The sequence below is a fragment of the Leuresthes tenuis genome, unplaced genomic scaffold (assembly GCF_036924035.1).
Source record: "Leuresthes tenuis unplaced genomic scaffold, fLeuTen1.0.hap1 SCAF_8, whole genome shotgun sequence".
Classification (NCBI taxonomy): domain Eukaryota; kingdom Metazoa; phylum Chordata; class Actinopteri; order Atheriniformes; family Atherinopsidae; genus Leuresthes; species Leuresthes tenuis.
In genome coordinates, this window is record NW_027325362.1 from 31,606,145 (window position 1) to 31,626,715 (window position 20,571).

At 40.5% G+C, this 20,571-nt stretch overlaps 2 protein-coding genes across 5 annotated transcripts in view; one reads left to right on the forward strand and one right to left on the reverse strand.

Annotated features, from left to right (window-relative positions):
* The window catches only part of LOC140313410 (uncharacterized), a 435,793-nt gene that overhangs the window by 412,028 nt on the left and 3,194 nt on the right, over nt 1–20,571 (forward strand). The window contains exon 3 of one of the 3 annotated variants that reach the window (XM_072391504.1): nt 17,527–20,447. The exons of 1 other annotated variant lie outside the window; for it this stretch is intronic. In XM_072391504.1, the coding sequence (XP_072247605.1) occupies nt 17,527–19,057 (1,531 nt within the window). In that variant the 3' untranslated portion in view covers nt 19,058–20,447. Of the gene's footprint in view, nt 1–15,913; nt 20,448–20,571 lie in introns of those variants that run through there. One more of the 3 variants, XM_072391503.1, reaches the window with a different exon arrangement.
* On the reverse strand, nt 6,409–16,003 carry ogfrl1 (opioid growth factor receptor-like 1). 2 transcript variants are annotated; one of them, XM_072391506.1, is made up of 8 exons: nt 15,890–16,003; nt 15,631–15,796; nt 14,543–14,629; nt 14,361–14,439; nt 14,134–14,212; nt 13,053–13,119; nt 10,341–10,486; nt 6,409–9,491 (listed from the first exon to the last, which is right to left on the reverse strand). In XM_072391506.1, exons 1-8 carry the CDS (start codon nt 15,895–15,897, stop codon nt 8,981–8,983), a joined length of 1,143 nt encoding a protein of 380 aa, XP_072247607.1. In that variant the 5' UTR covers nt 15,898–16,003; the 3' UTR covers nt 6,409–8,980. The 2 variants fall into 2 exon arrangements, with proteins under 2 accessions (XP_072247607.1, XP_072247606.1); XM_072391505.1 differs by having other exon boundaries at nt 15,631–16,003.

Here is a 20,571-nt window from a genome sequence, read left to right on the forward strand (position 1 = left end):
TGTGGTGTCAAATTGACGTTGCTTGAGGAGTGTTGATATGGACTCTGTTTTCAAGGGCAACAGCAGGTGAAAACGTAGAGCAGTGCAGTATTAGAACAGTAAACGTCATCCCTAGAATACAGTACAACAGCTTACCATCTGCTATCACTACAAGGCTAGTATTTGTGGTTGAAGTTGGAAAGACTTGACAGCTATTGACTTTTAAATTATTATTAAATGAACTGAAATATTATTGTTATCTCTTATCTTACAGCATCAGTTGAATTTGACAACATCTTTATAAACTAATACCTACAAAAGTAACAGCATTCTCACCAAATACTGAAATGCTAACATGGATACGTTAGCATGCTAGCATGCTAAAGATTCGTTGTCACTGCAACCTAAAGTTAGTATCTGCCTAACGCAAAATATAACCTCACAAACTACTTATCAGTTTTCAGTCATGTGAAAAAGAAGGTACATCCTCTTCAGTTTGATTAACACGATGAAAATAGATTAATTAAAATTGATTAATAAAACATTAATCAGGTCCTTACCATATCATAAAATTAGCTAAATACAACTTCAGATGATCAACAACACATACTTAACATATTGGACCATGTCATTATTTATTTCACTTAAACAAAGCCAAAATGCACAATGTGTGAATAACTAATCATACCCATGATACCACAGCTTGTAGAACCATCTTTAGCAGCATATACCTGAAGTACATGTGTTTTTCTATTTGTCTCTGTTACCGTTATGGAGTAATTATGATCAGTAGATCACAATTCCATAATTCTATACATATATACAATATACAATTCCATACAATATACAAAGCAATAATTATATACCACATTGGTTTTGTTCACTGAGGTTTGCGGGTAGTTCATGTCTGAAACCTGAAACCATCCAGCTTCAAATGTCTTCAAAACAGGAGTCTACAAATGTCATGACATTCCGGTTGCTGTGTTCATGTCTGGCACACTGGATGAACAGCCCAGTCTCATGGAAAATGATCACAAAACAGATAAGTTCATATATTTATGCATATTTTTCTCATGTCACCCAAGACCACTTTCAAATCAAAGTATTTCAATAGCACATCTGGTTTGTGTAGCGTGCACATCTTAATTATTTAGCTGAGGAATCGTACTTGACAGCAAGTTCAAAAAATATTTTGAAAAAATCTCATTTCTGTTACCAAGCCTTAAATAAGTAATTTCTAATGTGTTAAACAATTAACACTAACTGATTGCAGAAATGACATTTTAAAGTAATGTTACCTAAAGGCAGACTTAATCTTGGCTCTCTCAGTCTTCAGTTGGATGTGTGATGCCATCCTCCAACCCCTCTGAACCCTGAATGTGTACAGAGTGAAAAAATAGAAATAAAAAATGTCATAAAGCAACAAGGTGCAAAACATTACTTTCCAAAAAGTAGTCTCAGACTTGTTTGTGCATCACTCCAAAATGACGTTTGCTCCGTTTGCAGCAGGTTTTTAGAATTTCTGCTTAATTTTTCAACTTCAAGGGTTTCCACTGGACATAACATGATTTAAGACAGAGTTACAGTTAGTCTATGTCTTGTCTACTGAGATACTTTGCCTGTGTTATCTGCTGAAACTGCATGTGAATCAGCTCAGGTGTTGCCAAGCTACCGACACAACACACCTATGTGTTCATAGCATCTCTGGAGATCACAGCTACGTCTCCCTCTCTCTCACACCTACACTTTGACTTTTCAAGTTTGTCAGCTAATTTTATTCTATTCTAGTTGAACATTTATTTTACTTTGCAATATTTTGCAGCAATGCAATATCCCTTTGGGGAAGTATCATTTGATTAAATTTGATTAATCTGATTCACACTTCTAAAGCTGGCAATGAGAACTTGTGAGGTATGTGCATTTTGGGAACACATATTAAGACAGAATATTAAAAGATAGCAATTGTAAGGCTTAAACGCAGCTGTCTGCTGTGTTTGGGTCTCACTGTTTTGAGATGGCCACGCTCCAGCTGTGATGTGAGTCTACAGCTGTTCAAAATTATTCTGCAAAAGCACTTCAGATTCTTTGTCTAATACAATGTTATGTTGTTGCTGCATTCTAGTTATCTAATATACTGTATGTCATAGCAGAGATTATGTAAAATATCACTTTATTATCAAGATCTGATATTTGAAAATATTTGAAATATTGTGTTGTCACATTCTACTCACTCTTATCCTCCAGTTCTCATTTTTTATCCACACATATAACAGTTATTACAGTTATATGAAAATAATTGAGTGTTGTTTTGAAAGTTGCGACTGCAAGGTCTTGTAAATGTATCTTCTTTCTTTTGTAATGGATGGTCCAGTGTATTCTATGCTAAAGGAGATCTTTACAGGAAACACTGAAGCTCCTTACATCCTTAGCATTTGGAGAATTGGAACAACGCTTACCATGGCTGCAGCTCAGATACTTCAGGACAGGATCATTTCATTCAGCTAGGTAAGGGTCACATTGGCTTTATTTTGAGCTTGACTGGCTGAAATTACTCATTGGCTAAAGGGGTTATCCTCCAGCTGGAAGGTTGGCAGTCTGATACCCAGCATGTTGGTTAAAAAGGTGCTATGTAAGTGCTGCTAGTTTACTATTTTAGAGACTTATCCAAGCAGCTGAAGAACAGGGCAAGGAGAGGGGTAGGCAGAGAGAGGCAGAGCACAAGGAGAGACTGAAATACTAAGAGGTCCAAAAGTCACTAAGTGGTCGCTCAATTTTTCAAAAAGTAGGCCATGACATTTGTACCACAATGATGCGCTAACAATCTGGCAGTGACTGAGGGGAAGAACCAGGTTAATAAACTGCTTGAGCTTGATGAGTCAAGTGTGGGCAGAATGGCTTCAGGTGTAGGGATGAAGCACCACAGCCTCACGCAATGACAGTAATATGGAAACAACTACAAAACTGACATGGAAGGACAAAAAAAAACAACAACACAAGAAGTCCCTAGGATTGACACTAGGAACATGCTAACCTATGAGCACAATAGAATTTTATGAAGACGTATATCTGTGCAAATGTCATCATTTACATTACCAGTCAACAGTTTTGGTGATACCAATTACAAGATTTTGACTGACATAGAATTTGTCTCAATATTTGACTTTTATACTTTTTTTTCCATTCCAGTCGTGTTTTTTTATTTTATTTTAATATCTTATCCATTTTTAATTTTTTTTTATTCAAACTTCCAACACTGGAATCCATGTGGAATCCATGTGGATTTAGATGAGTAAAGTGGCTTTTTTTTTTCTCTTTTTCTCTCTCTTTTTTTCTACCGGCTATGTAAAGCACTTTGTGTTGCATTTATTTATTTATTTATTTTGGTATGAAAAGTGCTTGAGAAATAAAGATTGACTGATTGAAAAGAAGGGAGTGTCTTAAAGCAACGCTATGTCAAATTTTACCTTAAAATGGAAGACTAAAAATCTTTCTGATGTGTATAGATTTCAAATAATTTAATTGATTAAAGCCAGTGTCAGCTGGTAGTTAGGACACTCTATATACAACAGCAGTACAGTTGTACTCTGAACCTGTAAGGAGCTCAGAAGTCAACAAATATAACTTAGTGTTGCTTTAAAGTAAAATACCTTTAACGGCCGCTAGGCTTTCGCTTTGAAACATCTCTGGCTCTATTAGATTCTCATTCAAAAGATGTCAACTTTTCAAGTAAATACTAAGTCTAGAGGGTGCATATTTTACCCCAAGTCATCATGTTGATAGTTTGTGATGATTAGACCCCTTAAGTCATCTCTATCAAAATGACATGTCATGAAATGTCTTTCAGTATATAAAAAACACCACATACTTTATCTGGTGAAAAGCCTGACTTCCAATCGAGACATAAATCTCATGAACTGAAGGTAATCCCCCCCCCCCCGCTGGCAAAAATCAAAATTGGATGCCTGTGATCTTTGGGCCCTAAGGCAGAAGTGGGCCGAAGCTCATTTAAGACAGGAAGAAGAATAGTGGAAAATTGTTCTGTGGTTTGTTTTCCAGACCGAAGACGACCGAAAGGCACCACCAGTACTCAAAGGTGAATACAGACATCAGACAAAACCTTTTTTCAGAGAAGGCCTTGCATATTTCAGCAAGAATGCCAGTCAATGCCAGTCAATATTTTTTGGACACACTACTGCCATCCAATTCAAGGCGAGCCAGTATTTTCTATTAAAAAGTCAAATTTGATGTGTTCAACATTTGTTGTGTTTTCTATGCTCTATTGTGAATGAAATATTGTTTTTTTAAATTTGCATATAACTGCATTCTGTTTTTATTTCCATGTCCACACAACATCACAACTTTTTTGGAGTTGGGATTGTATTTGCGATACATATTTTCAAAAGAAAAAAAAAGCAGTTAAATATGCAGAGTGCAGAGCAGATGAGGGTGCACAGAACCTTGAGTGCCTCTCAAAATAAAAAAAGCTTAATAGGTGGCCGTTTCACAAAATCCCCCTTAAAGGGGAAGTTAGTTTTTTTAAACCTTATTTCTGGCATAAAATGGCATAAAATACGTTCATCTACTCATCGATAACATTTTGGTGAAAACTGGCGTTCTTCGGACGCTATTTAGATCACTCGAGATCTACGTATATCCATATAACGTATATCCATATAACGGGAGTGGACGGGGCATAGACAATACAGTCTCAAAATAAGATATTATCTGGTTTTATTTCACTAATACTTTAAGACGAATGAATGAATGAACACTGTATTATTGCACTGTTAGTTCAGAGCTGCCATGTTATTGTTATTGGGGGCTTTCTACACCCGGGTCACTTGGGATAAAGTCATCAAAGCGTGCTGCTGCAGCACAGTTTATTTACTCCGTGCTCTGTGACGGTCGGCGAGCTTCACACGGAGTTTGCTACTGCTGGTAACATGGTTTGTGTGTGCGTATTTCCAAATAGTCCAAACAAAACGACTACACGACTCTACACATTTTTTAGTAACCTTCCTCTATCCTTAAAACTTTTAGCCTCTCAGTTTCAGTATGGAATGCTAAAACTGAATATATGTCTTGCTCAGTACATTTTTGCCATGAAGTGAAATCTCAACTACTTGTTATAAAACATGTATCCTTATTATTACTGCCTCAACAAATTCAGGAAATATGTTCCTATAGCTTTTTTTTTCAGTTAGGACATTAAAGTATTAAGAGTATTTCTGTACCTGACAAGTACATGTTTAACAAGCATTTTATGCACAGTACAACACACAAATCAGAAGACATCCCCATTGATATCCCAATTTTAATGCAAGTTAACTGTGGCAAAAATTCACATTTTAAATGGGACTGGGAAAACAAACAAAAACATGAATATTCTATGGAAGAGTCACATTTCATTGTTTAAGCTAGAGACAAATAATTTCAAGTATAATATAGTACTAACATCTCTTCTATAGCAATTCGTAAAGGATTTATTCCTGCTGCGATTATTTATACCGTATGACTATAATGCAAACAATAACTTAAATATCAAAATGCTGTACCAAAAAAAGGATGTACAAAAAGTAAGTTGGTAAAAACACCCCTCGTAGCATACAGACAAAAACAAAATACATACAAAAGAGGCACTTAAGAATATCAGACAAACACTCACTCACATGTGGTCAGTACAAAAAAATCTAAGTCCATGTTATCATACAATCCACCTGAAAGGTACCGTTACAATTTATCAGATCACTTGGCTGAGGAGTGATGTGGAAACTTTGTCAGCCAGTTATAAACAAGGCTGTACCCTACAGGAAGAACAGCTGACAAAGTCAGGAAGAAGTTTCTAAGCCCAAAAAGTTTGTGTCAACTAACATGGCTTTTTATTTCACAGATTTCTATCTACCGCGACCAGACACACACTGGATTAAAATTACACCTACGATACTGTCTCAAACCTAAACGTAAGCTCGGCGATGCTGAAGGTGGTAATAAAAAGTTCACAACATCTCAGTGCCGTAGGGAAAAAGGCTTTACCTAGAGAATATAAATAGTGCAGGATTTTGCATTTCATATGACTCCTGCATCCTCATTTTCTGGGTGAAGTACTATTTTTTGTTATACGATTATCTGACCCCAAAAAAAAAAAAAAGAAAAATAGCTGCATTTCTACAAACTTAGCCCTATATGTTTCACTTAAATTCACAGGTTAAAAAATCATTGAAAGCTATCTATAACATTGGTGTCCACTTTTACAAATAGTTTATTGCAAGGGTGGACAATTTGAGAACAATCGATTCTTGTTATGATGTGCAGCAACTTTGTTAAACCTACAGCGCTTCGTACAGGAAGACACAGATTTTCAAAGTGACACCTGTGTGATCACATTATCTTCACCAAAAATCCACAACCGGTTGCATTTTTGGATAAGTATAGAAGGCTTTTAGATGACATGACACACTGGTAACTGCAATAATGAAGCTTTTTCTGCTGCCGGTAATAACAACTGATCAGACCTGATCGGAACTTGTAAAAGATTCCATCAAAAAATGTCAGCATTAGCCATAATACCACAGAGAAGGTCACTCTTTGTACGTATAGGACACATTCTCGGTCTCTTTGTTAATGCTAAACATGGACAGCTATCAGGTCTAGTTTAACGCTAACCACAGGAGTAAAAAAAATTTCATAATTGAACCCAATAAGTCAATAGAAAAAGACTCTACTGGAGATTGTTTTTCTACCATTTTAAATCACAACTGCCGGCAGTTGCATATGCGTAACAACAAATCTCATGTCACCTGTAGCTAGCTTGTTTTTTTTCTGTTTATTTATTAAAGGTTTTGTTAACATTGTGGCTAACATTGACTAGCTAAGGGAGCTCAATTTACACCAGCAAAAGTAACTTGTAGAAGAAATAGACGGTAACTTTTTTTTACTGACACTAAATTAGCTATCACAGTCATTTGACTGCATCAATAATTCTTACTAAGATACATGTATTAAAATGTGTTTTTGGAAATAATTATGTATTTCTTCCTATTGATACATAACTGACATTATAAATGAGTTGTAGCCTTAAATAATTGCAGTTGAAAAAACATCTGCTTGCACTAACAAGCTAAAGTAGCTTTATTTGAACATGAATGAGCTTGTTTTATATCTGTTTGATAAATGTTATATTCTTATGTGTAAATGCCCCGTTTAATCTTCACCATATAAAAAATGATGAGGTCAAACAAACAAGGTTGTCTTTTCTATATTTGAAAGCCAAATTGGATTTGCTTTACATCTCAGTTATTTATATTGTAATATCACACAAATAGAGATGGCAGCTGAATCTTATCTACATGGTTATGGGTTGTAGAAAAGAAGGAAGTTTTCATTTTAGAATCAGCCATTTGTCGGTGAACTGCCATTTTTAAGCCTTGAGCCCTGCATTTTGGGAAACTATTAACATATACTGAGTAGCAGTTTGTCAGTCTCAAGGTAAGACAACCAACAAGCATTCCTTTGTCACCTATTTTTGTACTAAATTGGACCATCATCTATCAAATGTTCATTGAAGGGGACTTTGAACCACTAATTAAGACCAGAAACTTATGAGGAAAGTGTTTATTTGGGGAATAGATCAAATGAAGAGTCATTCTTCCAATTGGACTTTTTTAGGAGCTGTAGAAGTTGTCCCCCGATAAACTGCGGAATTAAGGCACTGCCACATTGGCAACATTTATCAGGCTGAAGGGCAATGTCTATCTTTTATTTACAGTCAATAACTGTAGCAGTATAAGAGTAATACATGATAAACCAGTGGTCTTAAAACCAAGCTAGCTTAACAGTGAGGCATTAACTCCCATCTTTGGGACTTAGTCACGTACGCTACATCTATTATCAATGACTCCAGCAAAAGCTTGAGCTAATCTAATTAGTTCCAATGAGCAAAAGAAGAACTTTTTTTTTTGATAGAAAGTGTTTTCCCTTCAACCTTAACACTCACCAACCATGAGATATAATTATTCTTACACAGTAGAGAACTACAGTTTAACATCTGCTTCACAGTTCCAAATTCCACAGTTTAGTAGTTGCTGCTCTTTTGCTCTTCTGTAGGCTTAATGATTTCCTTTTTCAGCTAATAAGCTTCTATGCGCCATCTTTAGCGGCAAACTGCCATATCGCCAGTAGCAATTTACAGGTGGGAATGTCACTAAAAGCCTTTCTATTCTTAGAGTTTCTTAAATATATGAAGTCACCGCAACAGTTGGTTGAGTTTTTTTTTTTTGCTCTTTAGTTGTGTACAATTTTTGGAGAAAGTGGCTGCTTACAAACTTTGACACAATAAAATCACAGAGTAGATACATAATTGTGCCTGCAATTAACACAGAAGTGGAGAATTCAGTTCAATCTATAAAAACTGGATCGTAAGTATTGCTTACCAGTTACTCTTTTGTCCTCCATATGTCCCTTCACAGGATAAAGACAAAAAAATCACCCTTTTCACATTATATCTTCTGTGGTGCACCTGTACAAAAGAACGTAGTCCAACTTGTTCCTTGAGGGAGCTTCAGTTACATTTAAAGAGCAAGCAGGTCTCTTTCTGAAAATTGTCCTGACACCGAGACCAATCAGCGGACACCTTTTATTTCTGAAACTGTCTTCAGTACTAGTAACCACTTTTTAGTTCCATACCAAAACAATAAGTAAGGCAATCCTCCAGTTGAACTATTTTGTGACTGTAGCTCTAGTGATAAAAAACTTTATGCCTCCACTGATTCAGATCAGTTAATGTTTGTTTGGAAAGAACTATCAGAGTTTATGATAAGCCCTTAACCTGAACTGATTCTAATCACATGTTTAATGGTCCAAATATCTTTCACTGTGTTTTACTAGTCTGACCCTGGGAGTCAGTGGTCTATACGGTCTCCCTGAAGCTTTTTTCTTCTTTGCAACTGAACTTGTAATTTTTACAACAACACCATATCCCTTACAAATGAGCAGCGTATTTGTATTAATTCCTCTCTCCTCTACCGCCTACCAACATCGATGCTCCCTGAAGTCCGGCCATGTTCGAACCAGGTTCTGGGCAGACCTTGATCCCTCCCCCAGCCAGGTCCTGGCACATTATGGCATCATGGGAAGACAAAATGATCCTGTTACTTGAAAATGTGGTGCTCTCCTCTCCCCTCCTCTGTTCCTCTGGTGTTGGAGCGGGAGCTCTGATCCCACTACTTCCTGCACCCACACTTCCACCTGCTCGTTTTTTCGGCTGTGGTCCCCAGAGGAAGGCGTGCGCAGGCCTGTAGTGTTGGCGAGCGTAGCGGAGCAGGCGTCGACGTGTGGCTGGCAGGCGGATGGTGTAGACATAGTATTCCAGGGCGCTGTGCTGCATATTAGGGAGGGTACCATTACACAGCGACTCTTCCAGAAAAAGGCCAACCAGTGGGGCCTTGAAGGTCTCGTAGCCAAGCTCGCCCAGAGACTTCAGGATGCGCGTGATCCGCAGGTAGTTGTGGTGGGATCTTCAATAAAACAAAACAGAAGGAACGTATGTTTACTTGAACCAAGAAAGAAAATTCTGGTAGATCTGTATTACTCCCTGTGTACAGAACATTTTGAGAAGTCACAGTAGGAAGTGGTTTTCCATGTGAAAATGTGGGCTGCGGTTTGAGTTCAATATCCAAACCTAGTGGGTGAAAATACTGTCTAACAGTGACGGCAATCTGCATTGAAAACATTGCAATTTACAGAATGACAACACAGCCATGTGTCCTGATGAGGTACAGGTCAAATAAATTATTATTATTGTCATTGTTTCTAACTGCTGCTTGGCCTGGAAGGAGAGAGCAAAGTTCACGAGGCCTCTGTGCTTTTTTCCATGGATATCAAAAGCAAAAGAAGATAATAAAACTATACCGAGCAGCTGTCATGTGGTGGATCCTTTTGGTGTTTTTATGTAATAGAGGATTAAGTACAGTTTTTAGAACCAGATGCAAAGGTTGAAAAGAGGTTTTTGACTCCAAGAGGTTGTTGAACAAATTTTCAAGTGTCATTCAGGTTGTGCAAAAAAGAAAAAAAAACAAAGAAAAACCCCAATGACTTTTCTCAGTCTATGAAACCATCAAAATAGGATGTGAGAAAAACAATTCTTGCCTTAAATTACCCTTTAAACATCAGTTTGTTGACTTAAGACATGCTGTTTAACATTTGGCTGCTGATAAGGCTACAATTAAGTCGCACCGGGCTGAGATTGCCTTACTGAAGGGCACAAAAACAGCAACTGGCAAACGAGTGAGAAGTTCACATAAATTCTGCAGTCTGTGTATCCAGCAGCCTCTGAACAGTGTGTTTGTGTGTATGCGCAGGCTTACTCATTAAGGTGCTGAAAGCGCTCCTGCCAGTTGGGGGCCCGAGCAACATTACCACTTTTATCCAGCAGTTTGACGCCATAGAAATCCAACATCAAGGAATAGGCCGCGAGGAATCTCCTCTTTGCTTCCCGAGTGCTTTGGAATTCCTGTCAGGAATCAACATTGTAGATTAGATTAAAGAGAAAACAAATAGGTATTTGAATATAAGGACATAAAAAGAATATGTAAACGCGCTGTGATTTCATCCAGACCACATATTCATTTGGTAAGACACAGATTTGCATCCATTAGAAAGTGCAGTGAAAGCTGTGAAACAGTCACTGTCAAGCTGAACAAAAACACCTTGGACACAAATATTTGAGAGAGGAAACCCCCCTTACACCTGAGTGTTGTTAAAACTAAAGACAGATTTATTCAGAGATAAAACACTAAACATTTCCCAGAATGCTTGAGAGAGAGTGGCGGTTTGTTTTCGATTGAAAGACTCCTCAGCCTCCCTGGTAAGGTCTATTCGGGGGTATTGGAGAGGAGGATCCGTCGGATAATCGAGCCTCGGATTCAGGAGATGCAGTGTGGCTTTCGTCCTGGCCGTGGAACAGTGGACCAGCTCTATACCCTCGGCAGGATCCTGGAGGGTGCATGGGAGTTCGTCCAACCAGTCTACATGTGTTTTGTGGACTTGGAGAAAGCGTTCGACCGTGTCCCTCGTGGAGTCCTGTGGGGGGTGCTCCGGGAATATGGAGTGCCGGACCCCTTGATAGGGGCCGTTCGGTCTCTGTATGACCGGTGCCAGAGTTTGGTCCGCATTGCCGGCAGTAAGTCGGATACGCTTCCGGTGAGAGTTGGACTCCGTCAGGGCTGCCCTTTGTCACAGATTCTGTTCCTAACTTTTATGGACAGAATTTCTAGGCGGAGCCAGGGCGTTGAGGGTGTCCGATTTGGCGACCTTAGAATCGGGTCTCTGCTTTTTGCAGATGATGTGGTTCTGTTAGCGTCGTCAGGCCGTAACCTTCAGCTCTCACTGGAGCGATTCGCAGCCGAGTGTGAAGCAGCTGGGATGAGAATCAGCACCTCCAAATCCGAGACTATGGTTCTCAGCCGGAAAAGGGTGGAATGCTCTCTCCGGGTCGGGAATGAGATCCTTCCCCAAGTGGAGGAGTTCAAGTATCTCGGGGTCTTGTTCACAAGTGAGGGACGAATGGAGCGGGAGATTGACGGGCGGATCGGTGCGGCGTCTGCAGTGTTGCGGGCTCTGCACCGACCCGTCGTTGTGAAGAGGGAGCTGAGCCAGAAGGCGAAGCTCTCTACTTACTGGTCAATCTACGTTCCCATCCTCACCTATGGTCACGAGTTGTGGGTAGTGACCGAAAGAACAAGATCGCGAATACAAGCGGCCGAAATGGGTTTCCTCCGCAGGGTGTCTGGGCTCTCCCTTAGAGATAGGGTGAGAAGCTCAGTCATTCGGGAGGGGCTCGGAGTAGAACCGCTGCTCCTCCGCATTGAGAGGTGTCAGATGAGGTGGCTCGGGCATCTGGTTAGGATGCCCCCTGGGCGCCTCCCTGGGGAGGTGTTCCGGGCACGTCCCACTGGGAGGAGACCCCGGGGGAGACCCAGGACAAGTTGGAGAGACTATGTCTCTCAGCTGGCCTGGGAACGCCTCGGGGTCCCCCCGGAAGAGCTGGAGGAAGTGGCCGGGGACAGAGACGTCTGGGTTTCTCTGCTCAAGCTGCTGCCCCCGCGACCCGACCCCCGGATAAGCGGCAGATGATGGATGGATGGATGGATGAAAGACTTGTAACTGGGAGTGTTCTGACTTTCTTTTATGTTAAACACAATGTTTTTAATACCTAAGTTGAATGAAAGATGTAGTTATCCAACGTTGGCAAGACCATGAAATGAGGAAATGAAAACAACTAAAGCATTCAACAGAATGATAATAACTTTCTATTTAGATTAGGAAACTAGATGTACAATACAGATCACTGGGGTTTTCCACTGTGCAAATTAGTGTGTGTGTGTGTGTGTGTGTGTGTGTGTTAGTAAGGTGAAGGGGACCTCTGCCGAGCCATGCTATTAAGTTAGCTGCAAGTGTTTTTCCAAAAGCTTCTGCACAGTAGCAGAACCTACTAGAACTGCTAACTGTGATAAACAAACAATGTTGCACTGGGGACAGGAAAGGAGACAGGCATGGCTTGGCTGCAGTTAGCCCTGGAATAAATGTGACTTTCCTCTGCTGTGAGGCAGCAGGTGAATGGCCCATAGTTACAAGCATGTTCGTATGTTCATATTGTTCATTTATCTTGTGTATATTCCTTCATCACAGAGCTCTGTAACATGCAATTTTCTTACTTGTGGGATAATAAAGGTTATTCTATTCCATTTGGTTCTAAAAGTGTCCCAGTCTGCTCTGATTGGACAGCTTCACAAGCTTATGCATGCAGCGCCCACGTTTCATCACCAGCTTAACTGGTGGCCTTGTTTGACCGCACAGTGAGGAGTGAAGGACAAAGTAAAAAAGTCCAAAAAGCGTTGAACTGGATTTAAAATTGAAGAGCAGGATGCTTTAGCTAGATTCTGGAGCAGAGGTGATGTTTAGCACCTGTCCTTTTCTATAAAAACACTGAATTTCATGTCATGGGAACTTCAGTGCAGAACAGAACTACTTAATGGAAAAACTGCTAATAATAAAAAAACAACCTTTGTGTTACTTACTTTGATCTCGTCCTGAGTCAGTTCATGTGCGTAGAAGTTGAGCCCTTGTTCTCTTAAAGGGAACAGCCTTAAAAACAGAAATAAAAAAATTGAAATCAAATGTAAACAGCTTTGTAGGTCAACACTTGCCATAACTGCTCATAGCACACAGTACAAAAATGTTGCACCTCCATCGCTCCCTTATTTAAACTGTATGAACCCTATCAAAATGGCCATCAACCTTCTCCCACACAGGAATTGGCCAATTAAGCTTGACGCATTGTTTCATGTGCCAGAGAACTGTAACGTTATACCATCGTTTGAAACATGCTGGACTTCATCCTAAATGGCGGATGTCACTGCTGAGGAAGGAATGGTACTAGACCAAGTCATGCAGGGAGTCTCTCATTCATACACAAAAGCAACTACAGTTTAAACTTCTTAGTTTTACTTCTAAGTGGAAATGATTGACCTTCTCATGTGCATGACCTTCTCAAATGTGTTTAGCATTTGGTTATGAGGAGTAGGAATGGATTGAAATATGCTAAGATGCTAATTCTGCAGTGTGTGCGTAGAAAAACACTACCTGAACTTGCCAATTAAAGTCAGTGCGGACAAAAGAAAGCAAGTAGGAATACAATATGGTGCCTAAGCAAACCGTCATGTGACAGCAACCTCACATTCTCCATTGGGAATGTAAGCTACGGCAACCTTGTGAATTTCTTGCCATGTCACAATTGTGTCCGGGGATACGGAGGTATTCTGCATATTCAGAGTTTGGGAGATGCTGCACTTCTCTTAAACACAAAAGCACATGAGCAGAAGTGTAAAGAAATCCACCAACTGTCTAATAAATGAGCTAAATCAGAAAGCTTGATGGTCATCAGGAACTAAAGGAGATGGAGCTTAGTGAACATTCCAAGTCAGATGTATTACCTTTAAATGTCTTTTACTAGTTTAGGAAGTTTGGGTGATCCTCGCTTAAGTTCTGTTGGCATTTTTCTTACATGAGTGGTATGGCTTCAGCCATGTACTTCCTAAACTTGACTGAGTTGCATACACAGTAAAATATATGAATACATCTAACCTGACCAACACTTACCACTGAATGTAGGTGTGATTGTGCTCCAGTTTGTCATAGTCGCCTCTCCACTTAGACAGAATCTCCTCTATGAAGATACCTGAAGCAGAGATTGAGGCTAAATAGCTGACATTTCTGCGAGGTGAGTGTGTTAAAGTATTCGATCAGTCAACAAATCTGCTGGGCTTCCCCCATCAAACAATGCAGAGTTCAGAAGAGAGTGCATAGTGTGCATACTGCGATCTTACCGTCAGGTACCAGAGGGATCTTGTTCATGTAGAAGCGCAGGTTACGATACTCATTAGGTTGCCGGGACTTGCGATAGTTCTACAAAGACGGCCATGAAACAAAAAGATCACACAGATCCACATGAATGTTTGTGCGAGAAAAAAAAGCAATTATTCGTCTGGATGTGTACGTGCAGATGTACCGGGTAGCTGTGACGGTATTTGTAGAGATCCCTGGCAGCATAAAAACTCCTCTTCATCTTTGGAGCAGACTCTGGGGAGTCTGTCAGCTGAGAGAGGAGGTGAAAAAGAAAGACACAAAGAATTAGGAGAAGAAAGATAAGGAAAAAAATAAGAGAACAGATTTTATTCACAAAAACATTCTGTTTTTGAACAGACACAGTGTGGGACTTAACAGCTATTCGTCTAATTTAAAAGCACAGACTTTGCTTTTGAGGTCAAGTGCTGTCATCATCCATTTATTCTGGCAAAAGAGGACAATTCACATCGGTGCCACTGTGCAATCGCTACAAAGGGATGCTGAAGTTTAGACCCGATTCTCAAATCAAATCTGGGTCAGGTTAGCTTCCACTGGTCAGAAGGATTTGTTATGGGCCTGATCCTGTTAGATTGATAAAACAAAGCTTAAAAATACAAGTATATCTAAAGCTTTGTTGTGTGTTATAGTCAGTCAACTGTATCCTAACTTTAGAGAAATGCCCTTTGAAACAAGGATAGCTCCATCTTCTCAACCTACTTATAGTTTAATATCATAAAGCAGAGTGAAGTCATTTATAATAAGAAATCCTGGTAGCTGTCCAGATCATTCAGCGCACAGGCAAATAAAAAGCACATTCAGTGGTCTATTATAACAGGCACACGGTGTATGGTTGGGATACTGGTCAGAAATCAACCGCACAGTATTTCTGAATGACACCATGCGATTAGCGTCGCCGCATAATGGTAGGACAAACAACACTATATAAAGGACATAAATACTGTAAAAGTCATGAAACACAAATGAGAATAACATTTAATCCTAAATTTGACCATTTTTATATTCATGCCGTAGATAGAACGCCACAGGAGTGTATTCCTCCTGACTCTGGACCATGTGAGTTGCACATCATTGCCCATTACGAGAGTTACATAAAACTGACACATTGTTCAATCAAGTTTGACATCAGCTGTAGACTCTCCCGGGACAGTGGATTGACAGGCTTTGTCTACACACAGCGCTGCTGATGGTTATCCCGGTTAAGCCCTTCCCTGTTGTGAGCCCTCACTGTACCTGCGGGGACGTGTCTCCGCTGTGTCCCGCGGCCCGCTCGCTCTCCGCCGGGCTAACGGAGCCGGAGATGCCGCTGTCATCTTCAGCGGTAGCATCCTCGCTCTCTGAGTCCGATTCCCACGTCGAGTCGCATTCCTCAACGGTGCTCGGCTCCTTGAAACGCCAGCTGCCCACAAGATTTCCCATTTAAAAAACATGCAACACCCTCACTCTTTTATTATTCTCCTGTCTGCACAAAATGCTACATAATTTTGCTCACTGCCTCATTTATCTTGGTTTGCAGAGCGTTGGCCTCACAAGGACTTCAGTGCGGAGCTTTTAAATGGCAGAAAAAGGGGAAATTCCAGATCAGCAACGATGATGCGCCTTTCAGTATGAGGGGTGATTAGTGCCGCGGAGAAGCAGGAGGGAGGAGTCATATAGCCACAGACAACGTTATGCTGTGTGAAATTTCAGTGTAAATCTTTTTTAAATAAAAAAAAAAACAATAGTTATTTAACCTTGTTGGTTGTTTTCAAGAGTGTGCACCTAATACTTTAAGCTGCTTTCCTCGGGATATGGTTAACGATCTAAAGGAGAGAATTCTTGGAATTGCACATGAATATCCAACTGTGACAAACATCGTTCTACATACAGGGTCAAACGATGTGTCCAAGCAACAATCCGAGGTTCTGAAACGGGACTTCATTGGATTATTAAACACAGTGAGCTCGCTGAATGCAGCTGTATTCATCAGTGGACCTGTACCACCAGTCCGAGGAGGAGAGGAAAGATTCAGCAGGTTGCTGGCACTGAATAAATGGCTTTTATTGGCATGTGCTGACCACTCAGTGCATTTTATTAATAATTTTAACATTTTTTGGGAACGCAGGCATCTTTTTAAGGCAAATGGATTTAATTTTAACAAGTCATGGGTGAAACTGTTCACCTCCAACATGTTTTATTTCCTACGTCATCCATCTGTGCTCGGGGCCAAGGCTGAGATAAACAAGGAGTTATCTCATAGAGAGGAACAAACAAATCCCAGCAGAAACCTTGAGGAGGAACTCCATCTGCCCCCACCCAAGAGGAACTTTGGAAAGGAGAGACATCAGAGGCAAGAGAGAGGTCTTTATTTGCCCCAAACCCTCTCAACAGCACTAATGACCAGGACCAGGGACCAGGACCAGGACCTTCCCCAGCCCCCCAAACCCCTGACAGGTCATTGTGCTCCTCACCCTCCCTTTCTCCCTCCTCCTCCTCCCCTCACCTGAAATTCACTGAGGAGATGATGGAACGAGTCAATGCTGGGCTTAGATCTACTCCCCAGCCCAATCCCTTTTTATCCCCCATAAACCCCCCACCAAAGCGGCCAAAGGTTCCCCGCCGAGCCCCGCCCCTACTAGAGCAGCCGAAGCGTCGGAGCCCAGCCCCACCCCCTTCTGTCCCTTCACGCTGCCACCATGTACTGTCTCCGCAGTCTGATGTGTGATGTGTGAGGGGTCCAGGCTGTGTGGATTCTGACAGTCGTGACTTTTCCCAGGACAAGCTGGGACCCTGTTTATTAGAAGATTTTAAAATTTCTGTACTTTTAGGTGACAGAAGGAGAAATGTGACCCAGTCAAAACACAGAGAGTTGCACTCAAAAAGATCTTTAAATAAAGTAAACATACCTTGTGTGCCACAGACTGCACCCAAACACAAGGGGGCAAATAATACCTCTAAAACACTTAAGTTGGCTTTATTAAATGTTAGGTCTTTAGCTGGGAAAACATTCTTAATTAATGATTTTATCACTGAGCACACACTGGATTTTATGTTTTTAACTGAAACTTGGTTAGACCAAAATAACAGTGCTGCTGTTCTTATTGAGTCAACCCCTCCTGGTTACAGTTTTATCAGCGAGGCCATAGTGAGCAGGAGAGGAGGAGGGGTCGCAGTCTTATTCAATGAATCATTTCAATGTAAGCAGTTATCTCCTGGAAGTTTTCAGTCCTTTGAATATATGGCTATACAGCTGAAGGCCTCACCCAGAGTCCTGTTTCTGAATATTTACAGGCCCCCTAAATACTGTGCAGATTTTTCTGAAGACCTCAGTGAACTGCTGTCTATGATCTGTGTTGATTTTGACTGTATAATTATTGTTGGTGATTTTAACATCCATATGGACAATCCTCAGGACAGAGGGACTAAAGACCTGAGTAACACTCTGGACAACTTTGGGCTGACTCAGCATATAACAGAGCCCACGCACAATAGGGGGCACACTCTAGACTTAGTGATCTCCAAGGGTCTAAGCATTTCAAAGATTACTGTGTCTGATGTGGGCCTGTCTGACCATTCCTGTGTTTTCTTTGAGAGTACGATTTCAGTGCACACAAATGTCTCAACAGCAGTGATCTCAAAACAGTGTATAACTGAAAACAGTAGTAAGATCTTTAACCAGGTTTTCTCTTTAACACCTGCCCTGTCCGGGGGTTCAGTCAGTGAGCTCGTCAGTAGCTTTAATACTAAAATGTTAAATGTTATGGATACTATTGCTCCCATTAAGGTGAAGGTTATCTCTGGAAGGAAGAAGTCTCCATGGCGAAATTCCACACTGGTGAAAAATGGGAAAAGAGAGTGTCGGAAAGCTGAGCGCAGATGGAGAAAAACAAATCTCCAGGTTCATTATGACATCTATAAAGAGAAACTTCACTCTTATAATTTACAACTGAGGAATGCAAGGAAATCCTACTTCTCTGACATCATCACCAAAAACAGTCATAATGCTCAGGCTTTATTTGCTACAGTTGACAGGCTAACAAACCCTCCTGTGTCAGTGGCAAATGAACTCCATTCCACCATGGCCTGCAATGACTTTGCCAAATTCTTCATAGACAAAGTCCAAAATATTAGACAAGCAGTTGGTACATCAGCAGCAGGTTCAGCATATGTACTGTGTCCACCGAAAACCGGTTTAAACACCATGACACTATTTCAACCCATTAACAGTAAAGACCTGGAGGACATCTTACGTCACCTGAAGTCCTCCTCTTGCTGTTTAGACATCCTACCAACAGGTTTTTTCAAAGGGGTCTCAAAGACTTTGGAGTCAGACCTGTTACTGATTGTGAACTTGTCCTTAACGTCAGGTGTGTTTCCAGAGCCACTAAAAACAGCTGTAATTAAACCTCTGCTGAAAAAGGACAATCTTGACAAGACGCAAATGAACAACTACAGGCCCATCTCAAATCTCCCATTTATAAGTAAGATCATTGAAAAAGCGGTTTTTCAACAGCTTAATTACTTTTTAACACAAAATAACTGCTATGATACCTTCCAGTCAGGCTTTAGACAGCACCACAGCACTGAGACTGCTCTGACCAAAGTGTTTAATGACATATGTCTGAATACAGAGTGGAAAAATGTCAGTCTTAGTTTTACTGGATCTCAGTGCTGCCTTTGATACATTTGACCACAATATATTACTCAAACAACTGGAGAACTGGGCTGGTCTTTCCGGAACTGTACTAAACTGGTTCAAAACATACTTAGAGAACAGGAAGTACTTTGTGTCAATAGGTAACTTTACATCTGAGCAGACAAGAATCACATGTGGAGTTCCCCAAGGTTCCATCCTGGGACCTCTTCTGTTTAACATCTACATGCTCCCACTGGCACAGATTATAAAAAACAACCAAATAAACTACCATAGCTATGCAGATGACACACAGATGTATATAACAATGTCACCAGGAGACAGAGGGCCTGTACAGGCCCTTGAAAATGCATTGAGGAGGTTAATGACTGGATGTGCCACAACTTCCTCCAGCTAAACAAAAACAAAACTGAGGTAATTGTCTTTGGAGCCAAAGATAAACGATTGAAAGTCACCACAGAGCTTCAATCTATAAATCTAAAAACGACCAACCAGGCCAGAAATCTGGGTGTAGTGATGGACTCAGACCTAAATTTGGACAAACACATTAAGGCAATAACAAAGTCAGCCTACTATCACCTTAAGAATATATCAAGGCTAAAAGATCTGATGTCTCAGCAGGACCTGGAAAAACTAGTCCATGCATTCATCTTTAGTAGTCTTGATTATTGTAATAGCATCTTTACAGGTCTGCCTAAAAAGTCAGTTAGACAACTGCAGCTCATCCAGAACTCAGCTGCTCGAGTCCTCACTAAGACCAAAAAAGTGGAGCACATCAGTCCAGCTCTGAAGTCTTTACACTGGCTGCCTGTCCATCAGAGGATAGACTTTAAAGTTCTGATGCTGGTCTATAAAGCTCTTAATGGTCAAGGACCAAAATACATCAGTGACCTCCTGACCCACTATGAACCTTCCAGACCCCTCAGGTCATCTGGATCCGGTTTTTTATCAGTTCCCAGAGTCAAAACCAGACATGGAGAAGCTGCATTCAGCTTCTATGCTCCACATGTCTGGAACAAACTCCCAGAAAGCCTCAGATCAGCTGAAACACTCAGTGTATTTAAGTCCAGGTTGAAGACACACCTATTTTCAGCTGCATTTGAATAAGCTTGAGTTTCAAAACGGAATCATGTTTTAACTATTGATTTTATCTTTCATATATATAATTTTTTCTGATTTTATCTATTGTTCTTATTTCCTTCTTTTGTTTAAATTTTAAATCATGCTTTTTATTTCTTCTGTTTTAATGTCTCTGTGAAGCACTTTGAATCACCTTGTTGTTGAATTGTGCTATACAAATAAACTTGCCTTGCCTTGCCTTGCCTCTTAATTTTTATGCTTATCAGGTTAAGTTCTGTTGATACTTGGTGACAGAAATCCGCCCTGATAAAATAGGCAGCCACCAATATCCCACCAGTGCATGGCACCTCAGACCACTGCTCACATGATCCATAAGAAAGACACGTACTGCAGTGAATTGTAAGAGGATTCGTTTCTAGGTTAGCAGTCCATCACAGGGCCAACACTGAGACAATGAAATA

Excerpts from the sequence above, each read along its gene's own strand:
- ogfrl1 (XM_072391505.1), bottom strand. The coding sequence starts at position 15,816 with ATGGGAAATCTTGTGGGCAGCTGGCGTTTCAAGGAGCCGAGCACCGTT. Across the intron at positions 14,630-15,630 it reads GCGGAGACACGTCCCCGCAG|CTGACAGACTCCCCAGAGTC; the intron begins GTACAGTGAGGG and ends CTCCTCTCTCAG. Across the intron at positions 13,120-14,133 it reads AATCACACCTACATTCAGTG|GCTGTTCCCTTTAAGAGAAC; the intron begins GTAAGTGTTGGT and ends TCTGTTTTTAAG.